Here is a 15,798-nt window from a genome sequence, read left to right as displayed (position 1 = left end):
CCGGCCACCTTCTAATTAATTTCCTTTCAATGTGCACAAATCTGTGCACTGGGCCTCTAGTATTTTTATAATCATCTACAGCTACTTTTTAGTTTCGTTAATTACCTGTCAACCGTAGTAAGCACAGTGATACCCTCTTTCTGCAAGTGAACCAGTTTACAAGGCTTGATGTAGGGGAGGGTGGAGGCAGACAGCGGGGGGCGGTACACATCCCAGACCACCAGCTTCCCTTCCAGGGTGGCCGACAGGACTTGGGTTAAATTCAGGTGAAAGATGGACTGGCTGAACTTCCCCACGTGCTTGTTGAACGTCTGCATTTCAAAAGGCAGATCATGAGCTATCGTTGGTGAGACGCATAGAACAAACTGTTTACCCACACGTGGCGTTTTATAATACCGCCCTGAAATACATTAGAAAAAGATATAAAAGTTTGAAAAGCACAATCAATCCCTTAAAGAAACGCTCCCCTGTGGATTGCCCTGGCCCAGGCAGCTCTGAAGCTCACGTGCTAAGACTGAGTGAAAGGTTGTGTATTCTGTCTATTAAACTGTTTGCTGAAAGCAAATGCCAGAGTGGCCAACCTCTGCTCCTACCTGTTCCACTTTTCTCGCTGAGGTTTCAGAGACGGATAAAGAAACCAAGGTCTGCCGTGGGCAGTAGCACGCCCCAGCCGTAAGACACCATAAAACAGTTCTCCCAGCCTCCCTGGGACCATCCATTACTCTCATCGGTGCGAGTGAAGCACTGTACACAGAAGTGTCCCTCAGGCTCCCCGTGAAGCTTGTGCTGCGTAGAAGCGCGGCAAGCCAGGCCTTGGAGGCAGCGCTGTCCTTGCCTGGTCACCCAAAGCGATCGCCTGTGCGGCGGAACTGAGTCCCGTCGCCTGTGCATTTCCTGACCTGAGACCCGTGTGGTCTGTGCTCAGCAAGAACCACAGGCTAGTTTTTCTGCTTCCCGTCTGCACTCCTGGTGTGACTCCCAGAAATCCCATGTCTAAGCAGGCATGCCAAGAGGAAAGAAGACGACGAGACAGACGGACACGGGAGAGATGATTCTGTCTGCAAACTCTTGTTTTTCGTAGTTCAAATTATCAGCAAATAAATGCAGCCAGTTCCAGTTATTCGTGGCCTTAGACAACGTCTTAGAGGGGAGGTTTAGAGAGAACCCAGAGCAGGGAGTGAAGCCGCTCCGCGAGGGATCAGCAAGTGAAATAAAGGAGAGGAGCTTGCAGTCTGTCTGTCATACGATGCAGTACGTCTGCCGCCCAGTTGTCTAAGATCCTAAGGTTTACCTCGTCTGGCCTGAACACAAGAGGATCAGTAAAAACAAAAACAAAAAAACAACTGGCTAAGCAAGGGCACCGGGCTTTTTCTAAGAGCAGCCCCGTTTCAATACGAAGCATTTTTATTATTTCAAACTACAGAGACTCCGTGCAGCATAACGGCCACGAATAAGTGGAACTGGCTGCATTTATTTGTTGATCATTTGATCTACGAAAAACAAGAGTTTGCAGACAGAATCATCTCTCCCGTGTCCGTCCGTCCGTCTCGTCGTCTTCTTTCCTCTTGGCATGCCCGCTTAGACATGGGATTTCTGGGAGTCACACCAGGAGTGCAGACGGGAAGCAGAAAAACTAGCCTGTGGTTCTCGCTGAGCGCAGACCACGCGGGTCTCAGGTCAGGAAATGCGCAGGCGACGGGACCCAGTTCCGCCACACAGGCAATTGATCGCTTTGGGTGACCAGGCAAGGACAGCGCTGCCTCCAAGGCCTGGCTCGCCGCGCTTCTACTGGCTCTTAAAAATCTAAATGCCCGATATCTTTTCTTACAATATGCTTTTATAGATTTCAGAGAGAGGAAGGGAGAGGGAGAAAGAAACATCAATGATGAAAGAGAATCATCGATCGGCTGCCTCCTACATGCCCCACACCGGGGATCGAGCCCACAACATGGGCATGTGCCCTGACCAGGAATAGCACCGTGACCTCCTGGTTCATAGGTCGATGCTCAACCACTGAGCCACACCAGCCGGGCTCAATATCTTTATTACTCTGAACACTGAGCAGCCAGCTACTCTGTGTTCAACTACTCTGCTTACGTGATTCCATACTAACTGCCCTTCTTTGTCATATGTGCACGCATAGCTTACTGAAGCCATCACTTTCTGGGGGGGATATGTTCTCCTGGGAGTAAACTTCCTTTTCTATAATATTTTATTTTTAACAGCACATCCGTTATTTTCAACTGACAAATTCAATATGGTAAAGGACCCAACGAAAGTATTTTTATATATTATTTCCCTATATTAAGACATGCAAAGAGCAGCCCAAAATGACTAAGCTCACACGTACATGTTTATTCTCCACAAAACCAGATGTATAAAAAAGCGACGGGGAAAAAATAAATTTAAATAAATAAAAAAGCGACGGACATACTCACTTTTTCTGTTAAAAGTGGGGCACTGTGAATAAGCAGTTCTCTCTCTTCATACTGGTAAGTACAGGGAAAAAACAAAAAAACAAAAAAACATCACTACTAAAACAAAGACCTGGTTTCCCAAAGAAGAACTAACTACATAACAACAAAATCGGAACAAACGCGTCGAAACAGGCTCAGAGCTTCGCAGCTTCTACAGGTAAGAGAATCTGCTGCCTCCAGGGACAGCCAGAAACATTCAGCCAGAAGAGCAAACACGTGAAGAATTGCCACAAATGATTGCGACCTGAAATGGTGGTCAGTGCAGTGGACTCCACCTGTGTAAGGCTCTCAAGCTACCACAAATACCTGAAGTAATGATCGTCGCTGAAAATCAGCCTCGCAATGTGTTTTTTGTTATTTACGGGCATCTTTTACTGAGGGAAAGTGGACATCACATAAAATCAGCCACTGGCCCTTTTAAAGTGTACAACTCAGTGATACTTAGTCTGTGAACAATGCTGTGTAACCATCATGCCTCCCCCAGAGGGAAGCCCCTGCCCATTAAGTGGTCCTGCCCCAGCCCCGAGAACCACTATTCTGGGTCCTGTCTCCATGGGTTTACCTATTCTGGACATTTCACATAAGTGGAATATTCCATGTACACCACGTGACTTTTTGTGTCTGGCTTCTCTCTCACTCAGCGTCATGTTTTCAAGGTTCATCCACGGTGTAGGATGAAATCAGTTCTCCATTCCTTTTAATGGCTAAATAATATTCCATTGTATAGATGGACCATCTTTTGTTTATCCATTCATGTGTTGATGGACATTCGGTTTGGTTCAACTTTTTTTTTTTTTTTAAATATATTTTATTGGTTTTTTATAGAGAGGAAGGGAGAGAGATAGAGAGTTAGAAACATCGATGAGAGAAACATCGATCAGCTACCTCCTGCACACCTCCCACTGGGGATGTGCCCGCAACCCAGGTACATGCCCTTGACCGGAATCGAACCCGGGACCTTTCAGTCCACAGTCCGACGCTCTATCCACTGAGCCAAACCGGTTTCGGCGGTTTGGTTCAACTTTTTGGTTATTGCGAATGTCGCTGCCGCTGTGAATACCTGTGTGTATTTTTTGTCTGTTTTCAATTCTTTTGAGGCTATACCTAGGAATTGCTGCCTCATATGGTAATTTTACGTTTAACTTCTTTAAAAAAATACGTTGTTATTGTTTTTTTGAGAGAGAGAGAGGGAGGGAGGGGAAGGGAGATAGAAACATCCATGATAGAGAAACATTGATGAGCTGCCTCCTGCACGCCCACTACTGGAGATCGAGCCTAAAACCCCAGCATATGCCCTGACCGGAAATCAAACCAGACACCTCTTGGTACATGGGACGACGCTCAATCCACTGAGCCACACCGGCTGGGCTATGTTTGACTTTTGATCTTGTTTTAATGTCATAATTTTGCCCTGTGTCAGTATAAATATTGCTGATCTGTTTTCTAATCCTTTCTAAAAGGCCCAAGGTCTCAAAAAAACAAAAACACCACCCTATACTTTAGACCTGTTAAATATATTCATATAGATATTTGACTTTTTACTTAAAAGTTAAATAAGAGTTAAATTATCTACTTCCGAATTAATATGCTAATTTCCAATGTGACTAAAATAAATACTGTAATTAAATCAAAAACATTTCAATATATTTATTGCTTCCTAAGTACATACAATATTGTTACATTACCAAAACATCTGTCCTCAAAGGATGAACATGTGTTTGTTAGTAAATTTAAAACAAATCGAGATATTTGTACTTACCCACAAATAATATATTGCCCGTACTTTACTATTGCTCACCAATTCTTTATTATTTGTTGGATTAAAAATAAGGTAGTTCTGAAATATAAAGTACGGAGACATATTACAATAAACAATAAATTTCCTGTTTCTCTCTGGTTAAGCTAAATGTTCAAATTAAGTGAGATTTTTATTAAAATACATAACTGAATAGGAATCTAAAACAGAGCAGACATGGCATTGTATAAGCAGGAGGAATATCAATACCGATCATTAAAGGTGATGGTCTCAGTGCATTCCCTTTCTTAGTCTCATTTATTATAACTCATCATCTAGGAATTGGAACGAGCAAAAGTAAACCAGCATTCACCAACAACTCTTATTCTGTGTTCTTTAGGAGAAAGGCCACTGCGTACACAGTTCTGAATCCGACAGGGCCACAGGTAGCTTGGAATGAATAAAAAATATTGGAAGGAGATTCTGCTTCCTGCCAAGGTGCTGAACAGCAGGGGGGACCTGGCTCCCTTCCTGAATGTCAGCCCTGCAGATCCTCTAGAAGTGAGGGAAGCGTGCAACGCAGAGACTGAACAATCCCTCAACAGAAAGTGGGAAATCCCTGGGAGACTTTCCGGTACATCTTGAGATGGCACGGGTACAGCCCGAGATGCAGGGTTGCAGGCGTGGCATCAAGAAGCAAGCTGGACAAAGACGTTGAATGCATATATGCACAACACAGCCTATAGGGTGCTGAAGGCCTGGGGAGGGCGGGAGGGGGGACGGGGGCGGGCTGGAGGGGGTCAACGGAGGAAAAAAGGGGACATGTGTAACATTTTCAATAATAAAGCATCATTTTTTTAAAATATATTTTATTGATTTTTTACAGAGAGGAAGGGAGAGAGATAGAGAGTTAGAAACATCGATGAGAGAGAAACATCGACCAGCTGCCTCCTGCACATCTCCCGCTGGGGATGTGCCCGCAACCCAGGTATATGCCCTTGACCGGAATCGAACCTGGGACCTTTCAGTCCACAGGCCGACGCTCTATCCACTGAGCCAAACCGGTTTCGACAAGCATCATTTTTTAAAAAAAGCAGCAGCAGCAGCAGCAGGTTGGAGCCTGGCTGGTGTGGCTCAGTAGTTGAGTGCTGGCCTATGAACCAGGAAGTCACAGTTCAATTCCCGGTCGGGGTACATGCCCAGAGTTTAAGGCTCAATCCCCAGTGGAAGGTGAGCAGGAGACAGCCCATCAATCTCTCTCTCTCTCTCCCTCTCCCTTCCCCTCTGAAATCAATAAAAATATATATTTTTAAAAAGAATACAGTAGAATCTGGCACATAAGAAGTATTCAAAAAAGTTAGTTATTATCAGAAATCAAATGAGATCTCGGTTACGAAAGTGTTTTAAAAAGCTCTACTGCACCAGAACTCCACTAAAACAAGAAGCCGCTTTGGCTTGGCTTGAGTGACTTCAGGTAGGTCCTTCCAGGCTCAGACTGAACTCACCTGAAAACCGTACTCCTTGGGCAGGTCCAGCGTGCATGCCGGTGTTTCGGCTGCTAAAGTCCACCTCCAGATGCAAACTTTCTGTAAGTGAGAGCAGACAGGAGGACGGGGTGTCCGGGGGCCTCTGGAGTCACCACCCTGCCGGTTAACCCAGGAACCTGTGCACTCAGCACAGCACCCAGGCTAAGCCGCGAGGCACAGAGCTCCTGACAACGTGGAGTCCAGTCTTCCCGAGCATCGCAGATGCCACGCGGCCTGAACAGAGCGGCTCCCGGGGACGCTCTGGATGCGTTGGCCAGCCCACGGAGGCCACCCTGAAGGTCCCTGTACCTGGATTTCGGCATCTGAGATGGTTGCCAGATACTTGGCATCGCGGGTCATGGCTATGGCCCTGATGCCTTCGCCTTCCGGGCAGCTGTCGAATATCGTGTGCACGGGAATCCTGCAAGACAGGGCGGGGGACAAGCATTTGCTGGGCCTGCCCTGGTTCCCACAGGGACCCACTTCAAAAGCGTAACGACTGTGGATAAATAAATGTGGTGTTTCCATGCAGCGGAGTATTACTCGGCCGTGAAAAGAAACGAAGCACCGGCACACACTGCAACGTGGATGAACCTTGAAAACGTCGTGCAGAGCCCAGCCGGCGTGGCTCAATGGTTGAGTGTCAACCCATGAACCAGGTCACAGCTCGATTCCTGGTCAGGGCACATGCCTGGGTTGCAGGCTTGATCCCCAGTAGGGGGCGTGCAAGGGGCAGCCAATTGATGATTCTCTCTCATTGAATGTTCTCTCTATCCCTCTCCCTTCCTCTCTATGAAATCAATAAAAAGGTATTTTTAAATAATTCTTTCTTGTTGAAAGCATTACATATGTCTTCTTTTCCCCCCATTTACCCGCTCCAGCCCACCCCTACCCCCTGCCTCAGGACCTCACCGCCCCATTGTCTGTGTCCATGGGCCATGCATATATCTATACAAGGTCTTTGGTTGATTACCTCCCACCCACCCACCCTCCCCCACCTTCCCTCCGAGATTCCGCACTCTGTCCCATGCTTCCATGTCTCTGGATCCACTCTGTTCATCAGTTTATTTTGTTAGTTAGATTCCACATATGAGTGAGATCATGTGATTCTTGTCCTTCTCTGACTGACTTATTTCACTTAGCATGATGCTCTCCAGGTCCCTCCATGCTGTCTCAAAGGGTAAGAGATTCCTCTTTTTTACCACTGCATAGTATTCCATGATATAAATGTACCACGGCTAATAAAAAGGTATTTTTTAAAAAAGAAGGTAGATTGGGGAAAGTCACCACAATTTTGTGAAAAAAGAAAATTGCAAAACAGTATACACAGCATGTCCTGATTGTGTGTGTATGTGTATGTGTGTGTGTATGTGTGTGTATGTGTGTGTGTGTGTATGTGTGTGTGTGTGTTTATGGGAATAGATTCCCAACTAAACAATGGTGACTTGGAGAAGGGGTTTGAGTGCGAAGGACTTTATTTATTTTTTTTATAAACTTCTGTTCTGTGTCACTTGGCAAGATGTTAGAACTGTAAGAAACAGACAAAGCCTCGACACATGCAGCGATTAATCAGGACATTTAAACATCTAAGAGAGCCAAAGGAATGCAACGGACAACAGAAGCCATGATGGAAGTAAGCTGTCATGTTGGGGTCCCCGACTTCATCAGAAATGAAGAGCGGGTGGTGGCAAGAAGATGCAATCCAGGAACCTGGCTACCAGCTCCCCCCCCCACTTTTTTTTCATTATGGAGCTGTTGGTCCAGAGAATACGATCAGTGTCCCGCTTAGCCAGAACCAGGTCCGTGTGCTGGCTGAGGGCCAGCCTGGTTCTCTGTCGCCTGGGAAACTCCATCCCACTGTGTAGCCGCCCCAAACGTTCATGTGGAAAGGCGGTCCGCACGTTGTTGGGAATGGCACAATGATGTCCTTAGTTGGAAGATATATCTTACCCCTGGGGAGATTTAGAATTCAATATAGAGAAGATGAAATCAGTCAAACCTACACTTTTTTTTTTTTTTAATCCTCACCCAAGGATATTTTTCCATTGATTTTAGAGAAAGTGGAAGAAAGAGGGAGAGATAGAGAGAAACACTGACGTGAGAGAAACATCGACTGACTGCCTCCTGTACGCACCCTGACCAGGGCCGGGCCAGGGAGAAGCCTGCAACCAAGGTACATGCCCTTGACGGGACTTGAACCCGGGACCCTTTGGTCTGCAGGCTGACACTCTATCCTCTGAGCCAAACCAGGTAGGACCAGACCTACACTCTTAACATATTTGTGATTAGAGAATCAGTTGCTTCTTATTAGGAACTAGAGGCCAAGTGCATGAAATTCGTGCACAGGGGTGTGTGTGTCTCAGCCCAGCCTTCACCCTCTCCAGTCTGGAACCCCTCGAGGGTTGTCTGACTGCCCACCAGGATCAGGCCTAAACGGGCAGTCGTACATCCCTCTCACAATCCAGGACTGCTGGCTCCCAACCGCTCGCCTGCCTGCCTGCCTGCCTGCCCCTAACCACTCCCATGCCAGCCTGATCGACGCCTAACTGCTCCCCTGCTGGCCCGATTGTGACTAACTGTCCTCCCCTGCCAGCCTGGTCACCCCTAATTGCCCTCCCTTGCCAGGCTGGCCCCCCGCAACTGCCCTCCCCTGCAGGCCTGGTCACCCCCAACTGCCCTCCTCTGTAGGCCTGGTCCCCCCAACTGCCCTCCCCTGCAGGCCTGGTTGCCCCCAACTTCCCTCCCCTGCAGGCCTGGTCCCCCCAACTGCCCTCCTCTGCAGGCCTGGTCCCCCCAACTGCCCTCCCCTGCTGGCCATCTTGTGTCCACATGGGAGCGGCCATCTTGTGTGCTGGAGTGATGGTCAATTTGCATATTACCTCTTTATTAGATAGTATGGGTGATGTTTAAGAGAATTTAATATATCAAAATCTCTAATATTATATTTGTGATTCTAATTCAAAGTACATAATTGATTTTGACTTATAATTTTAAATTCAAATCGTATTAGGTTTATAAACAATATTAGGATGCTTAAGAGAACTTAAGATTTGCCATACTTATGTCTAATTTATTAGATTTACAAGAATCACTTAAGCATGGGTGAAGGATTTAGTTGTTAATGAGACTACTACAGAACTTAAAGATGAAACCAAGTATATTCAACTTTTAAATGCAGCTTAAAATGTTTAAAAGGAGTAAATAATCAAATTTGTAAGTGGAGCCAAACATTAATCAAAGTCCCCTTAAAGGAGATTGCAAAAATATGCTAGGCTCATAAATAAAATAAGATTTATAAGTTGAAGAAAAAGCTTAAAGAAGAACTATAATTTTCAACTTGTCACCTTAATAAAGTGAATATTAATTCCAAACCAAACAATCTTTTCTGGGTCCCCAAGTCATTTGCAAATCATAAAACTCACAGCAACCTATTGCTTGAATTGTTAGCCACAGATACGCTTTACTTTGTAAATTTTTTTAACCCTCACCTGAAGATATATTGATTTTTTTTTTTTCAGAGAGGAAGGGAGAGGGAGAGAGACAGAAACATCAATGATGAAAGAGAATCATGGATTGGCTGCCTCCTGCACGCCCCCTACTGGAGATTGAGCCCCAATCCAGGCATATGTCCTGACCAGGAATCGAACCTCTTGGTTCATGGGTTGACACTCAATCACTAAGTCGATTGGCTACTTATTGATTTTAGAGAGAGAGGATGAGAGAGAGAGAGAGAAAAAAACACTGATGTGAGAGAGAAACATTGGTTGCTCCCACAAGCACATGACTGGGGATTGAACCTGCAACCTAGGTATGTGCCCTGACCAGGAATCAAACCTGCAAACTTTTTGGTGTACAGGATGATGCTCCAACCAACTGAGCCACCTGGCTGGGATAGATATGCTTTACTTTGTAATTAAAAAAAAAAAAAATTTCACTGCCTCACGTTGCTCCCAGTCTAGTGGGGAGACAGCTTTATAAATAAGAAAAAAATCAAAGGCCGAACCGGTTTGGCTCAGTGGATAGAGAGTCGGCCTGCGGACTGAAGGGTCCCAGGTTCGATTCCCGTCAAGGGCATGTACCTTGGTTGCGGGCACATCCCCAGTAGGGAGTGTGCAGGAGGCAGCTGATCGATGTTTCTCTCTCATCGATGTTTCTGGCTCTCTATCCCTCTCCCTTCTTCTCTGTAAAAAAAAAAAAAAAAAAAAAACAGTAAAATATATTTTTTTTTAAAAAGAAGAAGAAAGAAAAAAATCAAAGGATAAGCGACTGCAAGGGGCCCTTGAGGCCTGGGGAGGAGGAGCTTCCGAGAAGAGGCGCCAGGCACTGTGCCCGCCGCCCTCCCCCACAATCCTGGCAGGTTAGGGCAGTGGTCTGGATAGTGAAATTCCTGTCTACCCAGAACCTCCGAATGTGATCTCATCTAGAAACAGGGGCTTTGCAGATGTAATTTATTCGGTTCAGATGAGGTGACGCTGGATGGGGGTGGGCCCTGAATCCAATGACTGGCGTCCGCACAGAAGAGAAGGCACAGAGAGACGCGTGGGGGAAAGGCCGTGTGAGGATGGAAAGAGCCTGGAGGACTGGTCTACTAGCCGTGAGCACTGGGGCTCGCCGGCCGCCACCAGCAGCTGGGAGAGGACATGGGACAGACTCTCCCAGGAGAGTCGGAACCAGCCGGCTTCCGGCTTCCGACTGCTGGACTCGTGAACTGAGAAATCTGTTCTTTTAAGCCACCCAGCTGGTGGTCCTTCTGCGCAGCAGGCAGCAGCCGCGGGAAAGGAAAACGGACAGGTGTGACTGGGCGGGGACAGTCCTCACTTCTCTGGGCCTCCAGGCCGGGTAGTGCGGCCTGGCTCCCCTCAGCCCAGGCCACTCTGGGGCACAACAAACGGAGTTTCCGGGCTGAAAGAACCAAGAATCGTAAACGGGAGATTCGCCCAGGCCATGTCCATCAGGCCTCAAGGGGACAAGACAGCCGGGCTTCCCGGGCAATCTCCCACTCACCTGTGCCCCGTCCCTGGCTTCACCTCCCCGCACGCACGGCACCGTTCACTGCCTGCTGGTCACGGTGGCAGATGTTCTACGAAAACTGGGGGGGGGGGGGGGGGGGGGGGGGGGGGGTAGTGACGGCGCCAAACCTACCCTGTGAAGGAGTCCCAGATCATCAACAGGCAGTTGGGCCCTTTGTCGGCCGTGGCGATCCACCGCCTGTCCTCGCTGACGCACATGCAGGAGATCACGTTGGGGTGGCCCTACGGAAACGGGGGGAAGCAGCTTTGAAACACGGAGGATGCAGCCCAGCCCTGGTATCGGCAGGAAAGACTGGGGCCCTGCAGAGAGCCGAGCCCCTTCCCCGGCGCATCGGGCTAGAAATTCTACTTCTAGGAGGCGGATGCCTTACGTCGCAGCCACATGTCTGGGACCCCAGCACAATTCTGAGTGTTAACTGAACTCTTAGAAAACACTTCGTGGTGTTTTGTTCTAGGCCAGTGGTTCTCAACCTTCTGGCCCTTTAAATACAGTTCCTCATGTTGTGACCCAACCATAGAATTATTTTCGTCGCTACTTCATAACTGTCATGTTGCTACTGTTATGAATCGTCATGTAAATATCTGATATGCGGGATGGTCTTAGGCGATCCCTGGGAAAGGGTCGTTCGACCGCCAAAGGGGTCTCGACCCACAGGTTGAGAACCGCTGCTCTAGGCATTGACTAAGGAAGTCCTTATTAAAACGTATGTTAATTGCCCTGGCTGGTGTGGCTCAGTTGGTTGAACCTTGTGCCATGCACCGGGAGGTCACCGTCCGATTCCCAGTCCAGGGCACGTGCCTGGGTTAGAGGCTCCATCCCCAGTCCCGGGGGCGTGCAGGAAGAAGCCGATCAATGATTCTCTCTCATCACTGATGTTTCTCTCTCTCTCTCTCTCTCTCCCCCTTCCTCTCTGAAATCAATAAAAAATATATTTAAAAAATCAAATAAAATAAGAATTTAAAAAATACATGTTCACTGAAAGGGTAACAGAGAACTGTCTATCACAGAGCTGGCGAACCCTTTGAGCTCGGCATGCCAGCATTTTTAAAAACCCTAACTTAACTCTGGTGCTGTGTCACATATAGAAATTTTTTTATATTTGCAACCATAGTAAAACAAAGATGTATATTTTTGATATTTATTTTATATATTTAAATGCCATTTAACAAAGAAAAATAAACCAAAAAAAATGAGTCTGCGTGCCACCTCTGACACGCGTGTCATAGGTTTGCCATCACTGGTCTATCAGGTTAACTATTGGGAAGTCAGACACCCAGGAAGCGTGGCACTTGGACAGGTAAACGATGGCCAGGAAACGGGCCACCGATGCCAGAGCAGAGGACGCAGAGTGGTGTGGGGGGCGGGGTGCGCGGGGCGGGGTGGACATGAAGAAAGTTGTGGAGGACAAACTGACCAAAGCCCTTTGAAAGCTGGAAGGGAAGCCAAGGGTTAATACGGTCGGTCGGAAGCCCTTTGTGCATAGTTCTGCGGAGGCAACACAACCTATTCTGGCCACGTTTCTACGGAAATGTGAAACACGCAGATGTTTTAAACTCGTGTTGCTATAAAATTAAAATCCGCGGCTGTTTGTAAATTGATTCTGATTAGCATCAGAGAGACAGCGAACAATAAAATGTGTTCCTAAACACAGGATGTGGCACCGTCCAGAAGAGGGGGCGGGGGGAAGCACGAGGGTGATGCAGAGTGAGGTCAGCCCCGGGAATGAAAAGCGAACTGCTGTATCCAAGCTGAAGACGCCCCGGGGGCCGCAGGCGGAACAGCCGCCTACCCGAAGGTGATGCTGAGTGTTCTTGTAAGCGTTGTAGATGACCGCGGTGTGGGCGTTGGCGTACAGGAGCACCCGCTGCTCTTCGTCTCGGATGTAGTACACAGGGAGAGAGCTGTTCCATCCGAACTTCCACGTCATGGTCTGGAAGACAAAGGCGAGACCAGCAAGGCGCTACCATGTGTCCAGCCGGAGCTGGGACTCCAGGCGCTTCCCTCATCCCTTCTCCCCTTTGCAGCCCCATCCTAGCTCTGGACCTAAGTCCGGTACCCAGGCAATGGCCTGTGGGTCCCTCAAGGGTTATCGTGAGGAACAAGGCTTTTTCCTTTATTCTTGGCATGACCAGCACTAGGTAAACAGTAGGAACTAAATTAATGCCAAAATGCATAAAGTGATGCCCAGGAGGTGCAGATGGGGAAAGCCACAGCTGGTCTGGATGCCACCAGCACAGAGGGGACAGGAGATGGTTACAGTTATACCAAACTGTAATAGTAGTCACCTCAGGCAGAAGGGGTTGGGGTGGGGAGGGTGCAAGAAGTGGAATCCTGCCTTTAAAAAAAAAAATTAATAAATAAAGAGCATCTATTCATTTTAACAGAAAGAAGAAACAATAAAGGCAAAAGGAAAGGGAAAAGATAAAAGGAAAAAGAGCTAAACAAATCAGCAAAGCAAAAGGATCCAGGAAAGTTTCAGTTCCGCAGTGAGCCCGAGGCTAACGGGACCCCTGGGACCCTGGCACAAAGCTGAGTGTTAACTGAACTCTTGGAAAACACTTGGTGGTGTTTTGTTCTAGGCACTGACTAAGGAAGTCCTTATGCAAATATACGTTAATTGCCCTGGCTGGTGTGGCTCAGTTGGTGGAGCCTTGAGCCATGCACCGCAAGGCCACCGTTCGATTCCCAGTCCAGGGCACGTGGGCAGTGGCTTTTGTCAGGTCCGGAGAGCAGGGCCCCGACACAGAGACCACTTGCTCTCCTGAGTGACAGTCCCTGGTGTCCCGGTGGCTGGCGGATCAAGGCAAAAGTCTTCACTGGCTCTAAAACTCAACGATTCTTTCTTCCAGGCTGAGCAGCTGCAAGTTTAACCTGGAACTCCACTGCTCAGAGTCGCCACACCCACAGAAAGGAGGCTCTCAGTTGTCTGCATTTCCCACTGGGCATTTTCCCATCCTCCTCATCCTCATCCTCCTCCCCATCTCGTTCACACCTGCCAAGTGCTCGCTATGTGTTAGGAATGAAGTTTAGTACGTGGGGCCTTGACTTACAAGTGTCCCAACTAACGAGTTTTTCGAGATACGAGCCATCTCTCGGCCAACTTTTTTGCTTTGAGTTGCGAGCTAAAATTCGGGTTACGAGCCAGCTTCAGATACCCCACCGCTAGTTGGCGCAGCGAACGTCACAGTGAACACCACAACATCAGCCCAGCATCACGTGTCTCACTCGTTCACTTTTTGATTTGACATACGAGTAATTTGAGTTACGAGCTCCGTCACGGAACGAATTAAACTCGTAAATCAAGGCCCCACTGTACTTCATACACACTCAATCACTTACAAATCTTCCACAGCCATGAATCTACAGGGGAAAAGGAGAAAAAGTGGGGAGGGGGGGGGGCGGGGATGAATCCTAGGAAACAATTTTCAGAAACTAGCAGATGGAGAAAGAAGCGGGGGGAAAGCCCTTCTCCTCCTTCCCTGGGTAAATGATAATATTTTTACTCCTGGCAGATGGTGCCTCCTGGAATACTGTCGGCGGCCGCAAAGGCAGGTTCCCCTGGGCTGCCTGGTGCCTTTCCCAGTGGCTTTCAGTTCTCAGGAACCAATGAAGGCAGGAGGGGTGAGGAGAGGAGGGGAACAGAAGGAACCGATGCCCTGGCTGGTGTGGCTCGGTTGGCTGGGCGTCATCCCATACACCGAAAGGTTGCTGGTTAGATTCCTGGTCAGGACACACGCCAGCGTTTCGGGCTCAGTCCTCAGTAGGGGGTGTGCAGGAGGCAGCCAATAAATATGTCACTCTCACAGTCAATGTTTCTCTCTCCCTTCCTCTCTCTCTAAAAAAATCAATAAAAATTTTAAAAGAAGGAATTGATGGAATGGAGGAGTTGTGCCGTGAGGGAGGGAATGAGGGAGGGAGGAAGAAAGAGAAAAGAAGAGGGAGGGGAAAGGGAGAGGGAGAGGGAGGGGAAAGAGAGAGAGAGGAAAGGAGTGGGGAGGAGAGGGGAGAGGGAGAGATGGATTCTGAATCCCCACCCCCCCAAAAAACAAAAACAGCACCCTGTGCACAGACAAGGACACAACCATTCCCTGCCTGCCCAGCAGCACTGTTGAACCAGACGCAGCCCTCCTCCATGTCCACATCTCCAGCCAGAGCTCTGAACTGGACTTTAAAATACAGAGTCTGTGGTTAGTCTTTAAAGGATCTTTCTGGTGGTATTTTTTCCCACGTGCATAAAACCCCCCTTTCACAATACTCTCAAAGTACCGGGGGGGGGCGGGGGGCACAGAAGTGTGCAACACTTACCAAGGGATACACCTTGGCCCCGTCGTCCTTTTGAAACAAACCGTCCTTACTGCTGGTGGACACCAGCGAGCCCTTGTCCGCCGCGGGGGTGTGGGCTGCGGGCTGCAATTCTTCCTCTTTTCCCTTGTCGACGTAGGATACTTTTTTTTCTCGTCTCTTTTCCGCCTTTACTGGTTCTGAAACTTTTTCTTGGGCCAGTTCCCCTGAGGACAGTCGGGCCATTTTCTTTTGAAGGGAAATTATCAGTTTTTCTTCAGAACTGGTGAGCGCCAACTCATAGTCGGAGGGTGAGCTCAGGGTGCTCAAACTCTCCGTTTGCAGTGAATGCTCTGACTCCCTACCAATGGTCTTTGAAAAGAAATAAAAGGAGATTGTGATTCCAAATACGACACGGCCTCACTTATTTCCCTTCCTTTTCCTAAGTCAGCCAGGCTCAGTGCTCGCCTCACCCTGGAACTAGGAAGTGTTTTTAAAAGGAGCCTGGGCATCTTGGTATTCAAATAACATGAATCGTGGGTGTGGCCGGTGTACCCCTGGCCTGCCGGCACCCCACAACAGCACAGTCGTTCTCCTGGTGGCCTCCAAATGGCCGACTAGCCAGAGAGTCAGGTCTCCCGGACCAGAGCTGAGTCTCTCCCACAGGGAGGGTCTCTGGGGAGTTTATGTTACTGTTATCACACTGACAGCACACCGACCAGCTAACCCCGACCAGCCCTTTAAAGTC

General features: G+C 48.2%; 1 protein-coding gene across 2 annotated transcripts in view; it reads right to left on the bottom strand.

Moving 5' to 3' along the window:
* CFAP251 (cilia and flagella associated protein 251) overlaps positions 1–15,798 on the bottom strand; it is a 47,791-nt gene that overhangs the window by 29,839 nt on the left and 2,154 nt on the right. For both annotated transcript variants that reach the window (XM_070399651.1, XM_070399652.1), the window contains exons 3-10: positions 15,075–15,422; positions 12,559–12,699; positions 10,881–10,990; positions 6,048–6,159; positions 5,718–5,798; positions 4,237–4,314; positions 2,439–2,489; positions 106–311 (exon numbers count right to left, since the gene is read on the bottom strand). In XM_070399651.1, the coding sequence (XP_070255752.1) occupies positions 106–311; positions 2,439–2,489; positions 4,237–4,314; positions 5,718–5,798; positions 6,048–6,159; positions 10,881–10,990; positions 12,559–12,699; positions 15,075–15,422 (1,127 nt within the window). The remainder of the gene's footprint in view (positions 1–105; positions 312–2,438; positions 2,490–4,236; positions 4,315–5,717; positions 5,799–6,047; positions 6,160–10,880; positions 10,991–12,558; positions 12,700–15,074; positions 15,423–15,798) is intronic.

Source organism: Myotis yumanensis, unplaced genomic scaffold (assembly GCF_028538775.1).
Source record: "Myotis yumanensis isolate MYYU_CA2020_CCGP unplaced genomic scaffold, mMyoYum1.0.hap1 SCAF_19, whole genome shotgun sequence".
Taxonomy (NCBI): Eukaryota; Metazoa; Chordata; class Mammalia; order Chiroptera; family Vespertilionidae; genus Myotis; species Myotis yumanensis.
This window is presented reverse-complemented; position numbering and strand designations above follow the sequence as displayed.